The sequence below is a fragment of the Cimex lectularius genome, unplaced genomic scaffold (genome assembly GCF_000648675.2).
Source record: "Cimex lectularius strain Harlan isolate CLEC.00 unplaced genomic scaffold, Clec_2.1 scaffold46, whole genome shotgun sequence".
In the NCBI taxonomy this organism is placed as follows: domain Eukaryota; kingdom Metazoa; phylum Arthropoda; class Insecta; order Hemiptera; family Cimicidae; genus Cimex; species Cimex lectularius.
Window position 1 is genome coordinate 265,830 of NW_019392654.1, and position 20,354 is coordinate 286,183.

General features: G+C 32.9%; 3 protein-coding genes across 8 annotated transcripts in view; 1 reads left to right on the top strand and 2 right to left on the bottom strand.

The window, feature by feature from the left end:
* The window catches only part of LOC106672857 (probable phospholipid-transporting ATPase IIB), a 21,127-nt gene extending 13,422 nt beyond the window's left edge, over positions 1–7,705 (bottom strand). Inside the window, exon 1 of one of the 3 annotated variants that reach the window (XM_014404604.2) lies at positions 7,560–7,705. Coding sequence is in view for 2 of the 3 variants with exons in the window: in XM_014404602.2 (XP_014260088.1) it covers positions 4,057–4,226 (170 nt within the window). In the remaining variant the exon portion in view is untranslated. Of the gene's footprint in view, positions 1–2,019; positions 2,249–4,056; positions 4,469–7,559 lie in introns of those variants that run through there. The other 2 variants (XM_014404602.2, XM_014404603.2) reach the window with 2 other exon arrangements.
* LOC106672858 (zinc finger protein PLAG1-like) lies at positions 4,533–12,099 on the top strand. Its single transcript, XM_024224557.1, has 3 exons — positions 4,533–4,861; positions 5,099–5,285; positions 10,118–12,099. The coding sequence occupies exons 1-3, from the start codon at positions 4,840–4,842 to the stop codon at positions 10,758–10,760; spliced, it is 852 nt and encodes a 283-aa protein (XP_024080325.1). The 5' UTR covers positions 4,533–4,839; the 3' UTR covers positions 10,761–12,099.
* Positions 10,934–19,775, bottom strand: LOC106672859. Of its 4 annotated transcripts, XM_014404608.2 has the most exons (7): positions 19,517–19,775; positions 19,363–19,439; positions 16,900–17,207; positions 16,721–16,795; positions 13,711–13,754; positions 13,559–13,651; positions 10,934–12,599 (listed from the first exon to the last, which is right to left on the bottom strand). In XM_014404608.2, exons 2-7 carry the CDS (start codon positions 19,400–19,402, stop codon positions 12,347–12,349), a joined length of 813 nt encoding a protein of 270 aa, XP_014260094.1. In that variant the 5' UTR covers positions 19,403–19,439; positions 19,517–19,775; the 3' UTR covers positions 10,934–12,346. The 4 variants fall into 4 exon arrangements, with proteins under 4 accessions (XP_014260094.1, XP_014260095.1, XP_024080327.1 ...); XM_014404609.2 differs by having other exon boundaries at positions 19,363–19,755; XM_024224559.1 differs by lacking the exons at positions 19,363–19,439; positions 19,517–19,775 and adding an exon at positions 18,860–18,937.
* Positions 19,776–20,354: the final 579 nt, after the last annotated feature.

Consider the following 20,354-nt stretch of genomic DNA (forward strand, 5'->3'; position numbering starts at 1 on the left):
GTTGGGGGGAGGTTGATTTTATTATTAAGTATGTTATGAAACTTTTTCCAGTTGGCTTTATCATAGCAAAATCTGGCTTTCTTAAGATTGGTTTTGTATTGGAAAGATAGCTTTAGAAGGACAGGGTTATGGTCGGAGTTTAGGAAGGAAAGACTGTAAGGGGTCAAGTACCCTGCAGGTTTTTTATTATGAAGAAATCAATGACACTGGGGATTCTAGGTGAGGGTGGAAAGAAGGTAGGGGCGTCTGGGCAGGCCAAAATGACATTATTTAGTATAGTGTAATGATATAGGTTGTTGCCATCTGAATTGTTGTAAGCACAGTTCCTTGCAATATGCTTGGCGTTGAAATCTCCTAGAAGTATTACTAACGACTGAATAATCAAAAGCACTACAATGTCTGATAGTATTAAGCGTTTTCTAGGGGGCTTGTAACAGCTGATAATAGCTATTTTTTTATTATTATTTAATGTAATAATCACTCCTACAGCTTCTAAGGAGTGGAGCGGTGGAAGTGGTATTGGCTCGTGTTTGCAGTCGGTCTTTATTAGAATTGTGACTCCCCCACCTTGGGATGTGCGATCGTTTCTGTACATATTATAGTTCATTCAAGTTAAATTGAGTACAATACTAGTGTATTTTCACATGGGTTCGGAGTGTTCGGTTCCAGGACTGAACACTCCTACACATTCTTGTGTTCTAGATCCGTCTGTATACCAAAAGATGGTGCCATTCTTAAAGGTGTTTTCCTCTCGTTCCCATTCTTTTTTTGTACCTAAGTTTACTTGGAAATTTTGATTAAATTCAAACATCCCTTGCAACCATGAATTCATGGTGGTCTTCATTGCTATCTCTCCATTTTAGTTTTATTCCTGTTGGAGGTTAACAAACAATGACAATGAAGTCTATATCACATTAACACATCAATGCCACTCTTTCAAAAATGCATACATCAATTTAAACATATCCACATTTCCAGCTTAAAGCAAGCTTTCTCATCAAAATGGTCGCTTAAAATTTCTCAGCATATACACCCCATCGACAAATTTCTGTCTTGCCTCTTTGTATTCTGGGCACGTCATAATCATATGCTTTATTATTATTTGGAGATGTGAGATGCGGTCTGGAGTGACGTAGGTTTAGAATAACATTTTCTTTATCGATCCAATGTTTCAAACTTTATTGAGATCATCTTCAGGGTCTGGGATTTATAAACATTGTTTAAATTTGTGTGGTGATTAGTGACCATCTGAATAATTATTGTTTAAATTATACCACTACATGTAGGATGTGAAAATATGAATTTATACAATGATAGCAATTTTAAACTCAAAGTATATGTACTCTCTCAGTGTTTGTTTTCTGTGCAGATGTATCATTATGGTGTGACTGCATCACACGATCTCCCAATAATTATAAACTAATGATCACTAAACACCACACTTATATGCTTTATGTTTTCTGGTTCATAACACATCTCGCAGTTTGGAGTAGCTCTACGGACAATTCTATGCATGCAAATACAGTGGTTTGAGGGAATGCAGGAAGTAAACACCTTAACACTTAAAATTTACAACAGACACAAGCGTTACAGAAAGTCTATGATTAGTCTGTTGATGGACGAAAACTAAGACTGAAATTCGAGGTGTTTTCAATTATTCACGGTGATGCTTGGTACATATCCCCCACGGATGAGTCAACTGTATAACAGAAATGGTCTATCATCGTGATCAATACTAATTCAAAAATGTAAACAAGCTGTGAAACAGTAGAAAATAAACGTAATGAAAGTCCCTAAGAATAAAATCGGGAATGTTTTCTTCAAATGATGATAGATTTTTAGATAAAGCGTCCATAAATATAATCAACTGTTATCTTTGTACAAATTTGTATTCCATACATTCAATAACAGTGTCTGCAGAATTGACAATTTTTACTAGTTATTTTGTCAGGGGACGCTCAAAATCAAAACAATATATAAATATCATTTTATATTTTGTATAAATCACACTCGCTTTACCTTAGGAACCAATTTTTATTGGAGCGTTTTCTTATAAGAGGGTCGTCCTCCCTGACAAGGTTTGTCGTCGATGACATCTCGACGAGGCAGAGAGAGGAGGCTGCCATCTCCGCCAAACTTTATTACTTTAACTTTAGTTCTATTTATCTATTTAACGACGAAATTACCGATATTAAATTTAAAAAAAATTACGATAATAATACTGTGATGAAATTTTTATTCGGCTCAAGTCCGGGTCTCCATCGATTTTTCTCCCTCTTCCCTTTCTGGTAGTCAATGAGCATTGCGTAAACTAACGATAACCACATACATCGAGTCATAGATCGAGCAAACAAATCGATATTCACTATTGTTCCATATACGAAATGTTAAAAAAAAATTTGAAAATCAAAATTTTTGTTTAGGGAAACCATTAAAAGCCAATTTTTTAATATTAAATACAACTTAAAGTAAGACAGTTGCAAGTTTCCAAATTAATCAATACATTTTTTTGGCAAGCCAATTTTTTTTTAATCACTTATGGAAAAAAATTATGACACATAGTTTATCTTATCAAAGAGACAAATATGTTTTAAACTTTAAACATTCTTCTAATTGGGACAGTTGACTGATTAATTCATTATTTTAGAATAAATTAGAATGTGACACGTCGAGACATTGGGGGGATCTATTAAATCTCAAATGGTGTTTCGTTCTGGACTTAATGGGATGCCAAGGATAAACAAATATAAATAAAGATAATAAAATAAAAACAAATATATAAAATATAATAAAACAAAACACATGCCAGTTAACTTTACTGTTGAAATTTATAAATTACAGAGAAATCCAACAGGGCAAAATGCTCAGAGAACCATTTAATAACACTAACTTTAAACTATGGTTAAAAATTATGGTGTTATTGGTTAAAAATAAGAAGTAAAAACCAAATGACACTTGTAGGTACTGAAAAACGTGTACAAATCAACTGAATACCGAATATAAAAATTAAATGAAGAAAAGGTTGGTTATTTGAAAACAGCAAATTATTTAAACTTATCCTTCTTAATTTTTTAAGTACTGCCAAAATGACAGTACATTTAAAAATTATAAATTACAGAATAAATTAATTTCAACATGTCGAAACTCCATCCTGAAAACCTATAGAAAGGCAAGTATAAAATAATTTATCTACCAACTTTGCTCAATTCCCTTTGAAAAAATTATTAAGATAAAATTAGTTTCAAAATAGAAAAAATAATTGGGAATAAGAAAACAAGTCGAAACGTGTAGCAAATGCAAATCAATGGAATACCAAGGATAAAATAATTTCATCTGTCAATTTTTCTTAATTTATTTTTTATTGTTAGCTATATAACATTAGTTTCAAAATAGAAAAATAATTTGGAACAAAAAAAAAACAAGTCGAAGTATGTAGTAAATTCAAATCAATGGAATACCAAGTATAAAAATAATATATGTGTCAACTTTGCTTTATTTCTTTTTAGAGATGGTTATTTCTTTTTAAGAAATTATTAACATTAATTTAAAAATTAGAAAATAATTAGGAACGAGAAAGCAAGTGGAAACTTGTAACAAACGCAAATCAATGGAATACCAAGTATAAAAATAATATTTCTATCAACTTTGTTTTATTTATTTTTAAGACATTATCTAGATAACGTTAATTTATAATTTAGAAAATAATTGGGAACAAGAAAACAAGTCGAAACGTGTAACAAACGCAAATCATTAGAATACCAAGGATACAAATAATTTACATATCTATCCCCACTTTACTCAGTTTCGTACATATTTTATGACCATAAAGTTAAGAATTATAAACGGAATAATAATTTAGAACTATAAAACATCTCTTTAAACTTCATCCTGCAAATAAATGGTCAAGTATAAAAATGGGGTTGTAAATTGTATAAAAACACGAAAATTATTTAATTTTATCTTTCCTTAAATTCTTAAATTTATTGAAAGATTATTTTGTTGCCTTTTTTTCGACGTAGAGAATGCCCCCTCTCCGAATATTAAAAGATGACTCACCTGCCAAAGGCGTAATTGAAGAAACGTCCGATCTTTCCCATTTCTTTTTTCCTCCTCCTTTTCTTCTTCACTTTCTTCTCTTTTGTGTTTCTCTCTTCTAGGGTGAACTCCGCGCTTATACCACGTAGGAGATAATCTTTCTCATCGTCCGACTCCTCACGATCCGACATATGACACGCACACGCTCATAAACAGAAGGCACGCTGTTTCGATAAAAGTTGAACACGAGTTATTCATGGAATAATTGGCAAACTGTATAACGAGAAATACTGTCCAGTTGAAGAAGTTCAACTTTGAACTTGAATACCATAACAGGAAGGACTTTGTAACAGCGTTTACAACCTCTTCAAAACAAGGTTCTATTCAAACAAAGAGGTCCGACCTCGTTTAAACAAATTTTTTTGTGGTATTTTAAATCGAATTTGTCTCCGTAATGAGATAAAATTGATTTTTTTCCATTCTCCAGTCGCCCTTATTGAAATAGGAAAAAGTTTTAATTAAATGTTTCCGAGGCTTGGATCGACCTCTATGTCATGATCGATTGTAGAATAATCTTACCCTTTTATAACCCGGTAGTGCCTGTAGTGAGAAAGTCAACATGCCCTAGATTCGGACAGGGGGGTTTTACCAGTTTTCAGACTGATTTGTGTCCAGTGTGTTCAAAGATCGGGGGGCCGTTTTAATCGGTTGTCTTTATTTTAGAGCAGGGGACGAGTGAGCGAAAGGGAAAGCGTCTCGGCTCGAAGGAAAATAACAAAACACATAATTTAATATGAAGGAGGAATGGAAGGAATTTCAGTCCAAGGTGAGCCCTACTTGTTTTCCCTATCGCCTACTTTAAACTAGGCCCTAATTTTAATAAGAACTGACGGACAGAAACGGTGCAAATGATACTCAAAAGTGACCCTTTTTTAAAATCGTCGGGTCCTCACATCCTCTACACCACTATATAACATTTTTTTTAAAATGGAAACTCACAAAGGACGTCTGAAATTATCCACAAAACGTAAAAAAAATTTATTACAATGACTTTTATTTTCAGACGAGTGCGGGAAATGCGGGGAGGTGCACACAGGCCCCTGTGGCCCCCGCACCCCTGAGCACACAGAGGTGCTGGCTGAGAAGCCGCCACAGCTGAGGCGGAAACGTGCTCGCAGTACTCCGAACGTCTTCGAGTGCGAAACGTGCAAAAAGTCATTCAACTCAAAAGCCAAACTCATCCAGCATCGGTAAACAAGTTATGCGTATGCCATTAGAAATACAATGATGGACAAATTTAACACACAACTCACTTTATTTAGTTTAAAATTAAAGCAATTATCTTTCAACATTCGTTACAGGTAGTTAGGTGCTATCGTAGTCAAAATAAACAGTAAATAATACTTTATTTATTTCCTTTATTTTTCTTGTGTACTGGTTAATTGCATTTGCACATAAAGTAATATAATGCCATTCCATTCTGCTACGTCTAAAGATTCAGTTCATCTTTTTCCTTCCTTAATTTCATTTGATATTATTCTTATTTTTAAACCTTTTTCAATGGATCCAGTCAGGCATATGAGGGAGTATGACAGCATCAGGTTCATAACATTATTAGAGGAAGGCTCTACAAAATGAAATGCTCAATGAAAACCTCAGAACCCGGCACCCAGGTCGTAGATTTATTCTTACCACAGTTCAAAAAATGGCGAGATTTCAATTCGCATGGAAACATATGTATTGGACATTGTAAGATTGGGGACGTTCTCTTTATAGATTAGGTGAGTTGGCCTAAAAATTTTTGATGGGTGAATTTCATATGGTTCCTCAGATGGCATTCCACGGTGGGTCATTATTGTTCTGGGGGTGGCCTTTCCTTGGACACTGTACCAAATTGGTTGTGCAAGGAAGATCTCCAACATCACAGAGAACTTACAAGGCATAATCAAAGAACATGTAGTGTCATTTGCCCCCACATCCGTGAGAGATTCTTGCTAACACCAGGCCCTATAGAGATGTGGATGTGTTGTGGATGACTACCTAAATGAAGTTAAAATGGAGTGCTTGGTGTGACCAGCTTAAAGTCCAGATTTGAACTCAATTGAACACATTTGGGACAAACTTACAGAACGATTACGATGATGATGGCGAAACCCAGGTCCTAACACCCTAGAACCCTAGAAGAGTTGGTAACGGCTGTTTTTTTTTTTTTTTTTTTTTTTTTTTAAATTAGGTAAACTTTTTTTTAAATTTTTTATGACTTATTTTTATGACCAAACCTGCTTTTGGTTTGGTATTCCAAGGGTGGTGCGTTAATTTGGTCCATCAGTGTACATTAATGTTGTAAGTATTCATCTCAACTAAAAACCTTAATTAATTGTAATGATTTAATTGGTCAAGCGGACCACGAAATTAGTGAATTTAAAGTTGTAAGTATATTGAGGGGGTAAAAGTGAATGACATTTTGTTTTGTTAAACAAATATATAGATTTATTAATTTCTGTATAGACTAGATAGAATTTAATTGAGGTAGTAATATACCTAAGAATCAAGGGCTCTGGCACCACTTCATGCCTCCTCTTGCTTAAATTTATGTTTTCAGCTTATAAAATGAGAAAAATACTCTCACGAATACTCTGGATTATGGTATGGACTCAATGAAAAAGCAAATTCACTTACTTATTAGTGTCAACCTATTTAACATCATCATTAGCGACATTATATCCTTTGCCAATGTTGACTGAGTCGGTCTTCAAAAAAATTTGAAATTGTGTGTGACTGTACCATCAGTAGAAAAGTGGTCAGTACATCTAACACTTAAAAATACCCTCATCCTTAAATCCTACATGACTGGCAGGGGCATTAGAGTAATGGGTCGGACTCTCACACTTTCCTTTGCACAGTCTGGATGTGGGAGTTCCTCAGGGTGTCCTCAGCCTACCATGGTCTCTTAACTAAAAAAACAACAGTAAATAAACAATAGATCGAAAAATCCGTCTGCCATAGATCGCCATGTTAAAGTAAATAACTATATAACTTCAGTAATAAAATCAAAAATTAAATTCTTCTGTCAGCTCGTATCTGTAGTGCCAAGCCTGCCTCACAAGGCCTGGATCTTGAACCCTCTAAAAAACCCTGAAGTTCACCCCTTGACAGAGTGAAACAGCCTAGACCAAGCAAATGGATCCCACTCAAAATTGAATACTCTGCCGAGAAATGAAAAACAGATTCAAGTTCATGTAAATTGCAAAGCGAACAGACCAGACGCCCTGCTCACCCTATTTCACATAGCTGAGTTCAGCTGAAGAACCTAGCAGCACATTTTAAAAAGCCAACAGCTCAGCCAAAGAGTAAACTTTAAAATTGGGCTTCTTCAAACAATTCAATCAATCCATCAAGCCAGATCTTATGATCATGAACCTTAAATCCATTTTCAATGTTTCCAAAGGCATCATCCAAAATTATATAAATATTCCCTTTGAATGAAGTTGCAAAATCCAGCTACAAACAATTTCCACACTAACCTCTAATCCCATGTACAATGTTCCTCTCAATTTCTTCACAATCCTCCTGTCTAAAAAGGTAGTCGTCCCGTGACCTGCTCTCAGAGAGTGTGAGTCATTAAATGATGATTTCTGATTAGGAGTGCTATCTCTGGATAGCTTTTCCACTCAATGTCTTTTCATTTTTTCCCCCTTTTCCTTTGTATTATCTTGTTATCTATGTAACTTATTGCGCTTCACGATTGTGGCTCAATTACTCAATTTAAAATAATAATAATAATAATTAGTTTATTGACTGAGAAAAATAATTAAAGGTTAACAAAAAAGAGTTTGCTTCTTTTCAACGTATGTACCACAAGTATTATTTGGTGCAAAACAAAAGTAGTAGTTTACTTTTAGCAGATAGAATTTTACATGCTGTCAGGTGCTTGTGTTGTATAATTGTTTTATACTAACTGTGATAAATAAAGTAATATTATTTTTACTACCTTCTTAATGGACATTTTAAACCCCACCATACTGGTCGCAGATACTGTTGTTAGTTCCCATCAGAGTACATAGTGTACATATAAAGAAATATTTGTTACAATCATTTTAAATTTTTGTTAATATCAAAAGGAAGAAGGAAGGTATGGCACATAATATTTTACTGATAAACTAATTTTCCTTTACTTCCTTTTAAACTTTTTTCTTTGTTTTTCAGTTCCCGTCCTCATCATCTATTTTTGGGAAGTACATGGGTGCATTTTCTTCATAAGATTTGTACCTCCTTCGAAAGCTTCTCTTTCATGGAGGAATAAATTGTTCAGGCATTTGATGGCTTTTTTTTGTCCTAGAAACTACAGTCTTCATACGGTTCTGTTTCTTCTTCAAAAGCTTCTCTTTCGTAAAAAAAAAAATTCTTGTCCCTCTACTATAACATGGTTGTCTCTCATCGGAGGACACTAGGATTGCTACCTTATTGTTGCCCAAAAGGGTAATCTCTACTGTATTTTGTGTTACCCCTCTTCATTCACTTATATAAAATTAAAATAGCTATTTTAGATGCTTGAGTATTGTAAAAATAAGGACTATCAAAAAAATTTTTACCATGGAGAAGAAATTAATAATTAAGACTGAAGGTTATATTTATTTATAAGATTCATTGAAATACATAAAAGATTTTGCATTATGTACAGCATAAAATTTATCTTGATTTAAAAATAATTTATTGTTAAACCCCCCTTGAATGGACAAAAACACTTCTTTTGTATTCTATTCTATCATTATTGCCATACCAAGCAGATACCAATCAAAACTTTCTGTGTCACATGTCCCTATATCAATGTTATGTATGAATTAATCCATACATGTTTATTAGTCATAATTGACCTATTTAATTATTTTGATTAATTATACTTTTCATCTGAAGTCTTGGTTGAGATAAAAAGTTAGTGTCACAAGCAGGATTCGAACCCACGACCTTCGGCTCAATACACTGCTGCTTGAGCTATCGTGACTTCGATCCACTCAGACACAAACTACTCATCTCAAGCTACAACTTTTCAGTTGCTTTCTTTTTACCATTTTTCAAATGTCATGTAATCTGGAATCGATTCTCAATGATTTATGAAGTGGCCACAGTGTTATGTAAGAAATTATTATGTACACATATTCTTGGTTTTTTCAATAAGAAAACTGTAACATACAAAAGTTTATTCCATGCAGGGAAACAACATATTTATACAAACGTCAACAGATATACACCTATGCACAACATCGAAACAAATGAGAAAAAATTATTAGTTGTTTAAAAAAGATAAAATTTATCATTTAAAAAATTAATTTAATTAAAGGTTAAAGGAGGCTACTTCTTTCTGGTTTTCAACTGCTGAAAATTTTGTTAGAGAGGGTCTATTGCTTGAGTTAGCAGTCGTGATTTGTTGAAGCTTTTTTACACTATTGGATCATATTATATGATTTAATCTTTCAACTTTTGAGCTAACCGAAAGATTTCTTTAAAAAAAGTGTCCAAGCTCGTTTTTCTTCTATTTGATACTCGTCTTCATCCTCTTCTGTGGTCGATCTCTTCTAAAATTTGACTAGGGGACCAACTGCGGATGAGTGAAAGTGCGAAGAGTCAATTGTAGTGTTTTATTGTTCCCTCAATTGAATCTGTCACCAGACTAACAGGGCATTTATTTTATTTCTAATTAAACAACATTGACAAACAAAATGTTCATGCTCATGTATATTAATCAAGGAATCAATTGTCACCATCTGACGAATGTGTTGGGTATTGTTTGAATTGTGATTTTTAACTTGATAAAAAGATAAAGGTTGGCATTTGGAAAGTCGTCAGACTTGTGTTAAATATGTGTTTGGACTGAATGAAGAGTTATGGAAGAGCACCAAACAACTTTTCATGTCAGAGTTTTATTTATTTTTAAATAAAATATTGCAGTTTTAAAACAATAAGTAGCTGTAGAGCACGAATAGATACATTTTTTACATTAAAAATTGTATATTCAGTGATAAAAATTGTTAATGCCTACAATGGATTAATCAGTCTTAGTTATGTGTGCTATTTATTTTGCAAGGTATGTTCACACCGGAGAGAAGCCTTTTGTCTGTGCCACATGTGGAAAGGGTTTCTCGAGCAAATTCCGCCTTGTCCGACATGTCCTCATTCACTCGGATTCACCAAAATATGCCTGCTCGATATGTGCCAAGAACTTCCACAGAAAGGACCACTTGAAAACACACGCCAAAACCCATGGACGTCAAACACGACTAGACTGTGCCGACTGTGGTAAATCATACACGAGTTCGGCAAGTTTCAGGCGCCACCGAGCTTTCCACTCGGCGCAAGGTGGACATCTCAAGTGTGAGCTTTGCAGATATGAGGCGCAAGACAAAGACTCGATCCTGCACCATCTCAAGGCTCGCCATTCTGGCTCGAGGGGTTCACGTGCACAGGAACGAAAACACACTTGCCCCGCCTGCGGCCGTTCCTTTTTCATGAAGAAAGAAATGTGGCGTCACACCGTAGTGCACACAGGCAGAAGGGATTTCCTTTGTCAATTCTGCCCTCAAGCTTACAGGCGTCACGACCATCTACTCCGTCACATCAGAAAGAGGCACAGTGAAGCAGAAAGGCCCGCACGACAATCCCCCGTGCCAGAAGAGACACCACCTAAAACGGGATTACTACCAAATTTCAAAGATGCTTTTCAGTCCTAATTAATATTATTCAGTCTTATCAAGGAAAGTTAGATGGAACATTTCTTAAATATCTACCAATTTACATTTCCTAATTAAGAATGTTCCATAGATACAACTAATATGTTGTTTGAAAATAAGCTTTTTACCATATTTTTTCTTTTCAGTCAATTTTAATTTAAATAGTTTACAACTTTAATTTGTAAATCGCTTATTTTAATATTTTGTTTTTTTACACAATTTCTGGTCAGTGATTTTCATGTATTACACCTTACTAAAGATCTTTGCCTCACAGGAATGATGAATTTTTCAGAAATGCATTGAATACGTATGCAAGTTTTGATTGCGTATCTTAATAAAACCTTTATGACCTTCAATAATAACCATCTATTGAGTTGTTATTACTTTATAAAATATGCTATTAACTGCCAATTTCAAGTAGAACTGAGAAAAACCAGCAAGGTTAGGAATATCCAGCAATAATTAAATAGATGACAATTATACACTTGTCTTCTTTTGTAATCCAGTACATCTTCATTGGCATAGAAAGTCAGACAAAAAAACACGTATTAGAAAGTAATTTTTAAAAATGGACGCTGTCTATAAATCCATTGTTTTATCCTAATCGGTGTTCCTTATTTACTCTAAATTGTTTTTCATTTGGTTTTTCCTTCTCAAAAACTAGTCCCATTATAAATAATATAATGATAAAAAAATTAGTTACATGACATTTTTACAATCGCAGTACTTAAATTTTGTGTAAGTGTAACATATATAAATCTGCATTCCAACCGATTATCTACCTCAAGTTGTAACTTTTATATTATACATAATAACAGATAAGATTTTATTGTTTACATATATGTTGTGGAGTTATAAGTGGTATATGAACAATTTTATTTCCATAGATTACCATTTGTCAGATTTTTTGTTTTAATTATGTTTTAATTTTTAATTGTAATATCCTGAGAGAAAAATTAGGAGTTACCATTTTATTACCTCCTATATTATTCAATTATAATTACTGTTAAGAACTATCTGTGATAATACATACATACGTATAGAAATAATATATATTATAGATATAAGGTGTGTATTGAAAAACTAATAAATTATAAAGTTGGAGGATTCAAATTATGTATGTATCTATACATATATATTTATATATATATATATATATTAAATTTATATAAGAATTAAGCTTTATTTTTTGTTATAAAACCTATATAAACAAAGATAAATGTATATTACATAGCCTGTAATAACTAGGAATAAGAATATAAAGAAATCAGTACCTGTATTGTTTTTCTGCTGTACGTATATAATTACAAAAAAGAAAAGTAAAATACATATTTTGGTATTTTTGAAAACCAAATTTATTTTATATACCCACATTAAATCCTGAATGTGAATTATTATTTTTAAGTACTCATAAAGGTTTAACAAGCAAATGATGAAAGTAAAAAATATATATACACATGCAATTAATTATTCATATGTAATAAAAAGTAACAATTAAAAATGCAGAAAAATCTTTAACTAAATTAGTCATAGCCTGTGGAAATAGGCAAGGAAAAACTAAAATATTTTCATTAAATAAAATATGTTTATTTATAATATAAACCAAAGCGAGCGCTGATTGAAACAAATGTGTGCTGAGGGTCGGGAATACACTCTTCAGGTATGTCATTGAGCTGAGTCGAAGAGTTTATCTTTGCGACGACAGCGGCAGCCTGAATATGGCGTATTTCGCTCTGCAAACCAGGATCCAGTAGGGGCTTTCGTTCAGATGTTAAAGCACCGTTGTGCGTTGACTTCCAAGAATTGTTTGATGCCCGTGATCTGTTCGACCTAAATGAACTATACAGGAAAAGTAAGTATAAAGTAATTAAAAATAAATAAGAGCAACACTCAGCTTCAACTATAAGGTGGGGGTGCCCACTAGAATGATGCAACATGCAATACAAGCGATGTGATAAGCAATTTGACACCGGATGCTTACTGTATCATCCTCAATAGGAGGACATCTCTGCCACTATTTCTTTTGTCAAAATAATTGAATAGAACCTATGTTTATGTAACTATTCTTTGAAAAGTTATTCAAGAACTGATTTAACAAACATAGCATGGAAGAAAATAACAGATAAGCTGAAGCTGAAAATATTGTTAACATTATATTGGTGTTAACAATATATTGTGTAACCCAATATTTTCTCGTTTCTTACTGCTGATTAAGCACAGGTAGGGGGTAGCCGAGTGGTTAAAGCGTCAGCCTCTTGGCTAGTAGATCCCGTGGTTGTGGGTTCGATCCCCACCGTCGCCTCTGGACTTTTTCTGACACCTAAGGGGACGGTGGCCGCAATCGAAAGAAATTGACACAGCACTCATCAATGGAAGGGTATCTCTCGGATCTCAGTGACCCTGAATTTGGTCCTAACCCCCTTCAAAAATGAATTTTTTCAATGGAAGAACACCGGTACAACGGGGGCTCAAGTTCACATTTGTGTTGCAAGACCTCCCCCAAAATATGGAGCCAGGGATAAAGTACAATAAGCTGCACAGCTCAGCTGCAGTGCAAAAAAAACAGGTAAGCAATAATAGCATCCTCCTTTAAAGAGCTCATGATTAAAACTGTGTAAAAAGGTACTGCATTATAAATCGTATCGCTTGTCACTTTGCTCCAGTGGGCACAAGTGTTGCGCCAATAAATCGTATCAGACGATGAAAGATCTCCTCATGTTGCATCACAATAATAAATAAACACAGCTCAGTGGGCACCCTGACTGAAGTAAAAAAAGGAATTTTTTAAAAATGCATACCAATCAGATTTGAATGATGCAACTGAATTCATCGAAGTAGACCTACGAAGGCTATTGCGGCTTGGCGGCCTCTGGCTTGGTATGAAAGAACCACTGAAAAATAAAATTATTATATATTATTAAACAAGGCAATCCAGGGGAAAGAATATTACCATGAATTACAACTTGAACTGTTCCAGCGCCTCTTGTACTTATTCTATAAAGAGAACATCTATTAATTTCACATATATGAAATATTTAAAATGTTAATATTTATTTAATATGATGTTTAGATAAAAAAAATTATAAATTTTAAAAAGTAAGTACAAAACACAAATTGCATATGTGATGAATAAAGGCTGAATTCCCGTGCAATTGCATCTTTTTATTGCTCAGTACGATTGCAATGAAACCACGACATAAATTTGAATCACAGAAAGCACATACTTTTGACAGTATTCTTATTGTGTACAAAATTTCATGTTTTTTTCTGTTTACTGCCAAATGATTGTTTTCAATTTTATTTCATACTACAAAATATTTTGAAAACAAAACTTAATTTTAATAAGAAAATTGAGAACAAAATATATTTTAAATTTATAGAAAATTCCACTGTTATTTTTTTTTAATCAAGGTGTATATTTTTTAATTATAGAATTTAATTGTATATTTGTAAATATTGGGTTTTAAAATGGATATAAAAATTGACTATAAAATAAACAATCAATTATAAACAATGTTAAGACAATAACTTATTTTATTAGGGTAAATATTTTTTTAAATTGTTTATTACCATCTGTACAAATATATACATTATGTAATATGATACAATATTTATCATTTGCAAATATGCCTTCAGTCAGGCAAACATTTTTGCTCTCCCAGCTTTTATTTGTTAAATGGGAGAGTTTTCATCTTTATTATACTTTTGCACATTTTGAAGGTTTCACTGCATGAAAATCCGGTCTTTAACAATGAATTAATTTAAAAGTTTCAAGAATTTAATATTAAGAAGTTGGGATACAATTCAGTGTTGTTGTATTCTTTTATTTCCTTAGGACATTTTTTCATGTTATTATAAACTAGTTTTATTTTTGTTCCATTATTCCAATAAAAATAAAAATGTCCATGGGGTCTTAAGTAATCAAAAATGTTTCAAATGTGCAATATCCTTCAAATATGCAGTATAAAATTTTAACCACACAGGTATGACGACTCAGAAAATATCTGTTCACCATGACCATGAGTGTTAGCAAAAAAAATATGCAATTGTATACAAATCCAGGCATTACTTATGACCTGCCTTTGCATGCTAAAAACTCTTTCTGAGAAATTATTAAAGATGGAGTGAGTGTGGAGTTCAATCCTTTTTTTAAAAAGATGGTTCCTACTCACATTAAGTTTTATATAGATTTGTTTTCCTTGTGAATTTTTAATGTACTGTATAACATTGGGGTTTTGGGTTCATTGGTATTAGTTTTTTAAATTAATATTGGTCATCTGAGAATAAAAAATCACTAATTTTTATGGCTGTTTGAACTCTAGTTTTTAATTTTAAGGTGGGATCTTTTGTATTTCTTTACACTCGTTATTATTCAGGAATTCCTCAACTTTAGAAATGTAATTTTGATGTTCAAGGATAACTATACTATTTCCTTTATCGGCTTTTAAAATAACGTTACTTTTTATCAATAGACCTAATTGTATGTGGGTTATTTAACTTTTTTACGTTTAGATTTATCAATTTTGTTTAATTATTTCAGCACATTTATAGTTTATATTTGTATTTATGTTACAACAATCTATGTATGAATCAAGGGATAGTCTTTTTTTTATCCAATTCTGTTTGAGGGACAAATTTTAAGCCTTTGTTTAATAAATTGTTTTCTTCTTTATATAGTACCATGTTTGTTAAGTTTATAACCCTTGGGTAAAATTTAACTAGAGTTTTTGGGTCTTTATGGGTATTTTTTATTTTTAAGTGTACCGTATTTTAAGTTTTTAATTTTTTATCTAATATACTTTGTTTTTTATCAATGATAAATTTAATTTTTGATCGCGTATCATAATCGAATTCGTCCCATTCTACTGGAGACAATAATGACGCAAGTCTAATGTGTACAATATATTGATAAAAACGTTTTGTATCTCTTTGACTGTACAATTTATGTAATTCATTATTTAAAATGGTTTTTTGGCATTTACATTGTAAGAGAGTTGAACACAGTTCTTAATATTTAATTTAGCAAGAACGAATTTTGGGGTTAGATTTAATTTCAAACATTGGCAATTGAACCAGATTGATTTGTTAATTTTTGAGCATGAAAGTCTCAATTTATAATAAAGAGTTTAAAGTACTTGTTTATTAGCAGATTTTAAATAAGTGGAGGTAATGTTATTGATTGTTATAATCCATTACTGTTTTGACTAGCAAATTAATAATCATAAATACTTAATGTGAGTAGGAACTCTTTCAGTGTGTGAGTGCCCCAGGCCAACACCGAATATCTTCAACATGAATGAAAGATGCAGGATATAGATTTAGAAGCGAGTCCTTATCTACTTCAGATGATAGATACCGAATGAGAAACACAAGAGTGGCAAGCTTCTTACTACATTATCACAGTGCCCAGTTTAGAAAGGGATCCATATACATATATAAACCCATGATGATTTTGATGGGAAAAACTGGTTTCCAAAAAGAAAACGAGACTGATGAGGGGATGCTGTTGACCCAAAAATCGATATCAATAATAAGAAAATGAGTTTGATGGTTGTCTAGTTCCTGAAAAGAAACCAAAGAAATATAAAAGTCAACAACCGAAAAAGAAAAAAAATTACAATGCATTTATGTCAACTGCAAAACATTTCATTACACAAATAGCAAAAACAAAACAGGACCCAACATAGAGCCGTATGGCACACCTACTGACATTTATGTATATATATATTTTTTTATTCTCCAATTAACAAAATTACAATTTTACAGATATGGTATTTGACATTTCAGAGAGCAAAACCTAGTATTGTTCATAGATACATACTGGCAATGACTGGAGAATAGCTACTTATAATATCAGTTAAACCAGTAGAAAATGAGTATAATAGATAATTTATTAATTACTTTAATAAAAATAATAAGTAAAAACTAAATTGAAAAAAAATATAAAGAACATAACATACGTTTTTTTTAGTCTTCCTTTGAAGTCTCTTCCTTACATTAGGAATGTTCCCATAATGAAACCCTTGATTACGAAACTAAATTGTAAAAATATAGAAGATAATTAAACATTTGTAAGACAACGTCTCAATGAATAGACCAATTATTAAAATAAATAAAACAGAAATGCAATTGAGCTTACACCATATCTCTGTAAAGTTGCAAATCGACGACTAAGGAAATACTGCCAATCACGTTGGTTCATTCTAGCACTTGAAGGCTGACGTCCTGAGTAAAAGAGCATCGATGAATTATTCCTCGGCTGCCTTCGGCGGAAGAAATTGTTTGAATAAGGTTCTTGACTGGGTGAAGAAACACATGGCATCTCTTCATCTGTTTTGCTATCAGGACAGATAAGAGAGTCAAGATCTAGTGAGACGGCCTGTTCTGAGTTGTTAGCTTCCTCCTGCACAACTTTCTCTTTTTTCCGTTCCATTTCAATGATCTCATCTTTAAAAAAAATATGCATATATTTTTTCTTTTAAAAGTTCACTTAAAGTTGATTGTGTTGGATAATTTAATGAAACTATCTCTGACATAACGTAAAAAGAAATATGATATAATTGCAGTATAGTAGGTGTATGCACTAAATCTATCTGACTAAACCAATGACCTACTTGAACCAAATCATAATGAATACATACAAACACTGAGTTAAAAATATATCTAGGTATAAAAAAAATAAAGGACTCAATTTTAACAATACACTTGCAAATCTCGGCAGCATTTGCTTGAGAACCCTGCTCTGGATGTAAAAAAACTGTTGTCAACTGAAAATTGCATTGAGTATAAGGTGTAAATTAAATTAAATGCATTGGGGATTCAAAATAGTTGAGTATACAATGCCAGAATGCAAAAAACCTGAAGCAAATAGAAATATAGATTATTACACATTTAAAGGGGGGAGTTAAAATAATCAGTAGCTTGGTAGTTTCTAGTCACTTTTGACTGTCTATACTTGCTATAAATCAGTTCAGAAATAAACTTAAGTCGAACTCACCCCATCAGTACAATAAAATGCAGACTTAAGATGCGCAAATTTCCCAATTAGATTTGCTAATTCGGTGGTACACGATAATCATCGTGATTTATCTGCAAGTTCTTTTGATTTTGTCCCTGTTGTGTTTTTTTGTACGCACTGGGTGCTATTGAAAATTAGTTTTTCCTCTCCGAGGAACAAAAGAAAAACTAGGCTCCAAGAGCCGGAGAATGACTGCTAATTTTTTTTCCAAATTAAAGTAAACAAAGACTAAAATCTGAACAAACAAGATTGCTTGAGCTCAGAATTTTTTTTTATTGTTTCAACTAGGTGATGCACTAAACCTCTTTTGGCATTTAAAAATTACATTATATTTTCCTCTTATTGATTTTTTGATATTTTAATTTTAATAAAACCAAATAAATATTGATTTTATTTTTTTAATTATTATTTTTGGCTTTGTCTCAAAATTGATGAGGGGTATGTCTACCCAAGGGGAGGCACACAAACAGCCGGCCAGCCGAACAAACATACCAGGGGGCTCTCTAGCCATACTGTGCTTGTTAGCTGATTCCCAATTCGGGGATGTAGATAAAAACCATTTACCTATGAAAAATTCCACATCCCCCAGAGGTGGAGTTATTCTGTCCTGGGTTCCCTTGTGCCCCCCTAACCAGCAGGCCCAGCCAACAACTGCCAATGACCCTCCTCCGGGCAACACCGTTATGTAGTTAGTAAATTAATCGTCAAGCTATTTTATTATGTTTGTGCACCATTTTTGACTATTACAATGTAAATGGCTTGTATTATTTCATCTTTCTCTTTCCCTGATGTCATGTTTTACAAAAAATTGAAATAGGAAAATATCTAAGGACTGTAGTGTAATATAAATATATCTGATTGTATAGATTGATAGGTGACTGTATTACATTCATTAATTGTGTGGTATTTAGTGACCGCTAGTTAATGATTATTTGGAGATCGTGAAATGCAGTCTGGTATGATGTAAGATTGAAACATTGGCACAACAAACAAAATGTTTATCTAAACTTATGTCACACCAGACCACATCTCACGATCTTCAAATAATTTATTAATTGTAAATAATGCTGTCAATTCCAACCTCAACTGTGTGAAAACCATCAACCTATGAGGGTACCATATTAAGGACTGACTCATCTATCAAGCACGCTGTTTTTTTTAGTTTTCATCCAAAACTGTCCTCAGTCCTTACTCCCTAGTAAACATTAAGTCTATAAAATAAAAGTAGTATACGTATGGATAAGATAAGTAATGATATATGGCAGAAGATGCCATCATTAGGACAGGTGTATAATTGTAACGGGGGGAAACAATCTGGACGACGCTACGTAAGGATTGTATGCTAATAGTACAGATTTCTGTTATTAATTATTTAACAAAAGTAAGGAAAAATCTAAATTTTTTTAAACTGTTTTACGGGTGTGTTGGTGAAAAATACCGTACAAGTCAAGAAAGCTGAAGGATCTACTCAGTTAAAGTGTGCTGCTACATTTCTTTATGGAACAATTAATATGATTTTTTATATATTTATTTTACCTAATATAACTCATTCATTTGACCAATTTGGATTAAATTATTGCTTACCTAAAGACAAGTGTATATTTCTCTCTTTAGAAGTCGCCATTTCGGTAACGTTCAACGACAGACACGTTTACAAAATGCTAAAAAAAAAGTTTTCTTCATAAAAAAACGCCTGCCAGGTAATGGTAAAAACTGTAAAATACGTCGTTAATCGTACAAATGAATTTGAATTCCGAGAAAAAATCCGTTGCGAACAATTCTGCGTACTGCCTGAAATCGAGAGAGCGGTTTTCCACGGTTTGGAAGCTGGAGGAAAATGGCCGATGGTGTTCGTGAACAGTGTCGCCACGGGATGGCCAAATCCGGATTTTCTTCGATATCGTTTAACCTCGTCATTTCACCCAAAATTAAACAACTAAAAACATAAATTGAATGTTTTCAACAATTAAAACAGGCCTTACTCTTTTATAAACATATTGCTCAATTCGAGGAGGAGCTCTACGTGTTTCCATCAACCACCATTTTTTCCCTCAAAACCCTTGAAAGCGGCATCTATATTATTTAAAAAAAACTATCATACATCAAATAAAACATACACTGTTTAAAAAAGTGGCGCACATTGAATTTTTTGGGGGGAGGGTGGGAGGGTTGTTTCGTCAAATCTGATGACAGAAGAATCTATCGTCTCTTTCTTCTGTAAAGAACCCCTAACCATCCCTAAGCATTTCTTCTGTAAACCTAAGTCGACCCTGATCTGTTTGTCTTAAGCGCCCAAGATTGATCCTTGGTGGTTCCTGTCCCTTAAAAAAAGAAAAAAAAGCGCCGATCAACCCTTCCTATTGTAGAGTGATTTAAGAATAAAACTAATACCAAATGAAATCAATGAAGGAAAAAGATTAACTGAAAGCGATCTTTATGCGTAGCAGCATGAAAAGGCATAATGCTACTTTTTGTCTTAACAGGATTAATCAGTACAAATGTAAACAAAGCATCATTTTCTGTTCGTTTTTGACTACGATAGCTCCTAATTACCTATAACTATTGTAGAAAGATAA

Excerpts from the sequence above, each read along its gene's own strand:
- LOC106672859 (XM_014404608.2), bottom strand. The coding sequence starts at position 19,402 with ATGGCGACTTCTAAAGAGAGAAATATACACTTGTCTTTAG. Across the intron at positions 16,796-16,899 it reads CAACTTTACAGAGATATGGT|TTTCGTAATCAAGGGTTTCA; the intron begins GTAAGCTCAATT and ends TTTACAATTTAG. Across the intron at positions 12,600-13,558 it reads GCATCATTCAAATCTGATTG|TTCATTTAGGTCGAACAGAT; the intron begins GTATGCATTTTT and ends TTTCCTGTATAG.
- LOC106672858 (XM_024224557.1), top strand. The coding sequence starts at position 4,840 with ATGGAAGGAATTTCAGTCCAAG. Across the intron at positions 4,862-5,098 it reads GGAAGGAATTTCAGTCCAAG|ACGAGTGCGGGAAATGCGGG; the intron begins GTGAGCCCTACT and ends TTTTATTTTCAG. Across the intron at positions 5,286-10,117 it reads GCCAAACTCATCCAGCATCG|GTATGTTCACACCGGAGAGA; the intron begins GTAAACAAGTTA and ends TTATTTTGCAAG.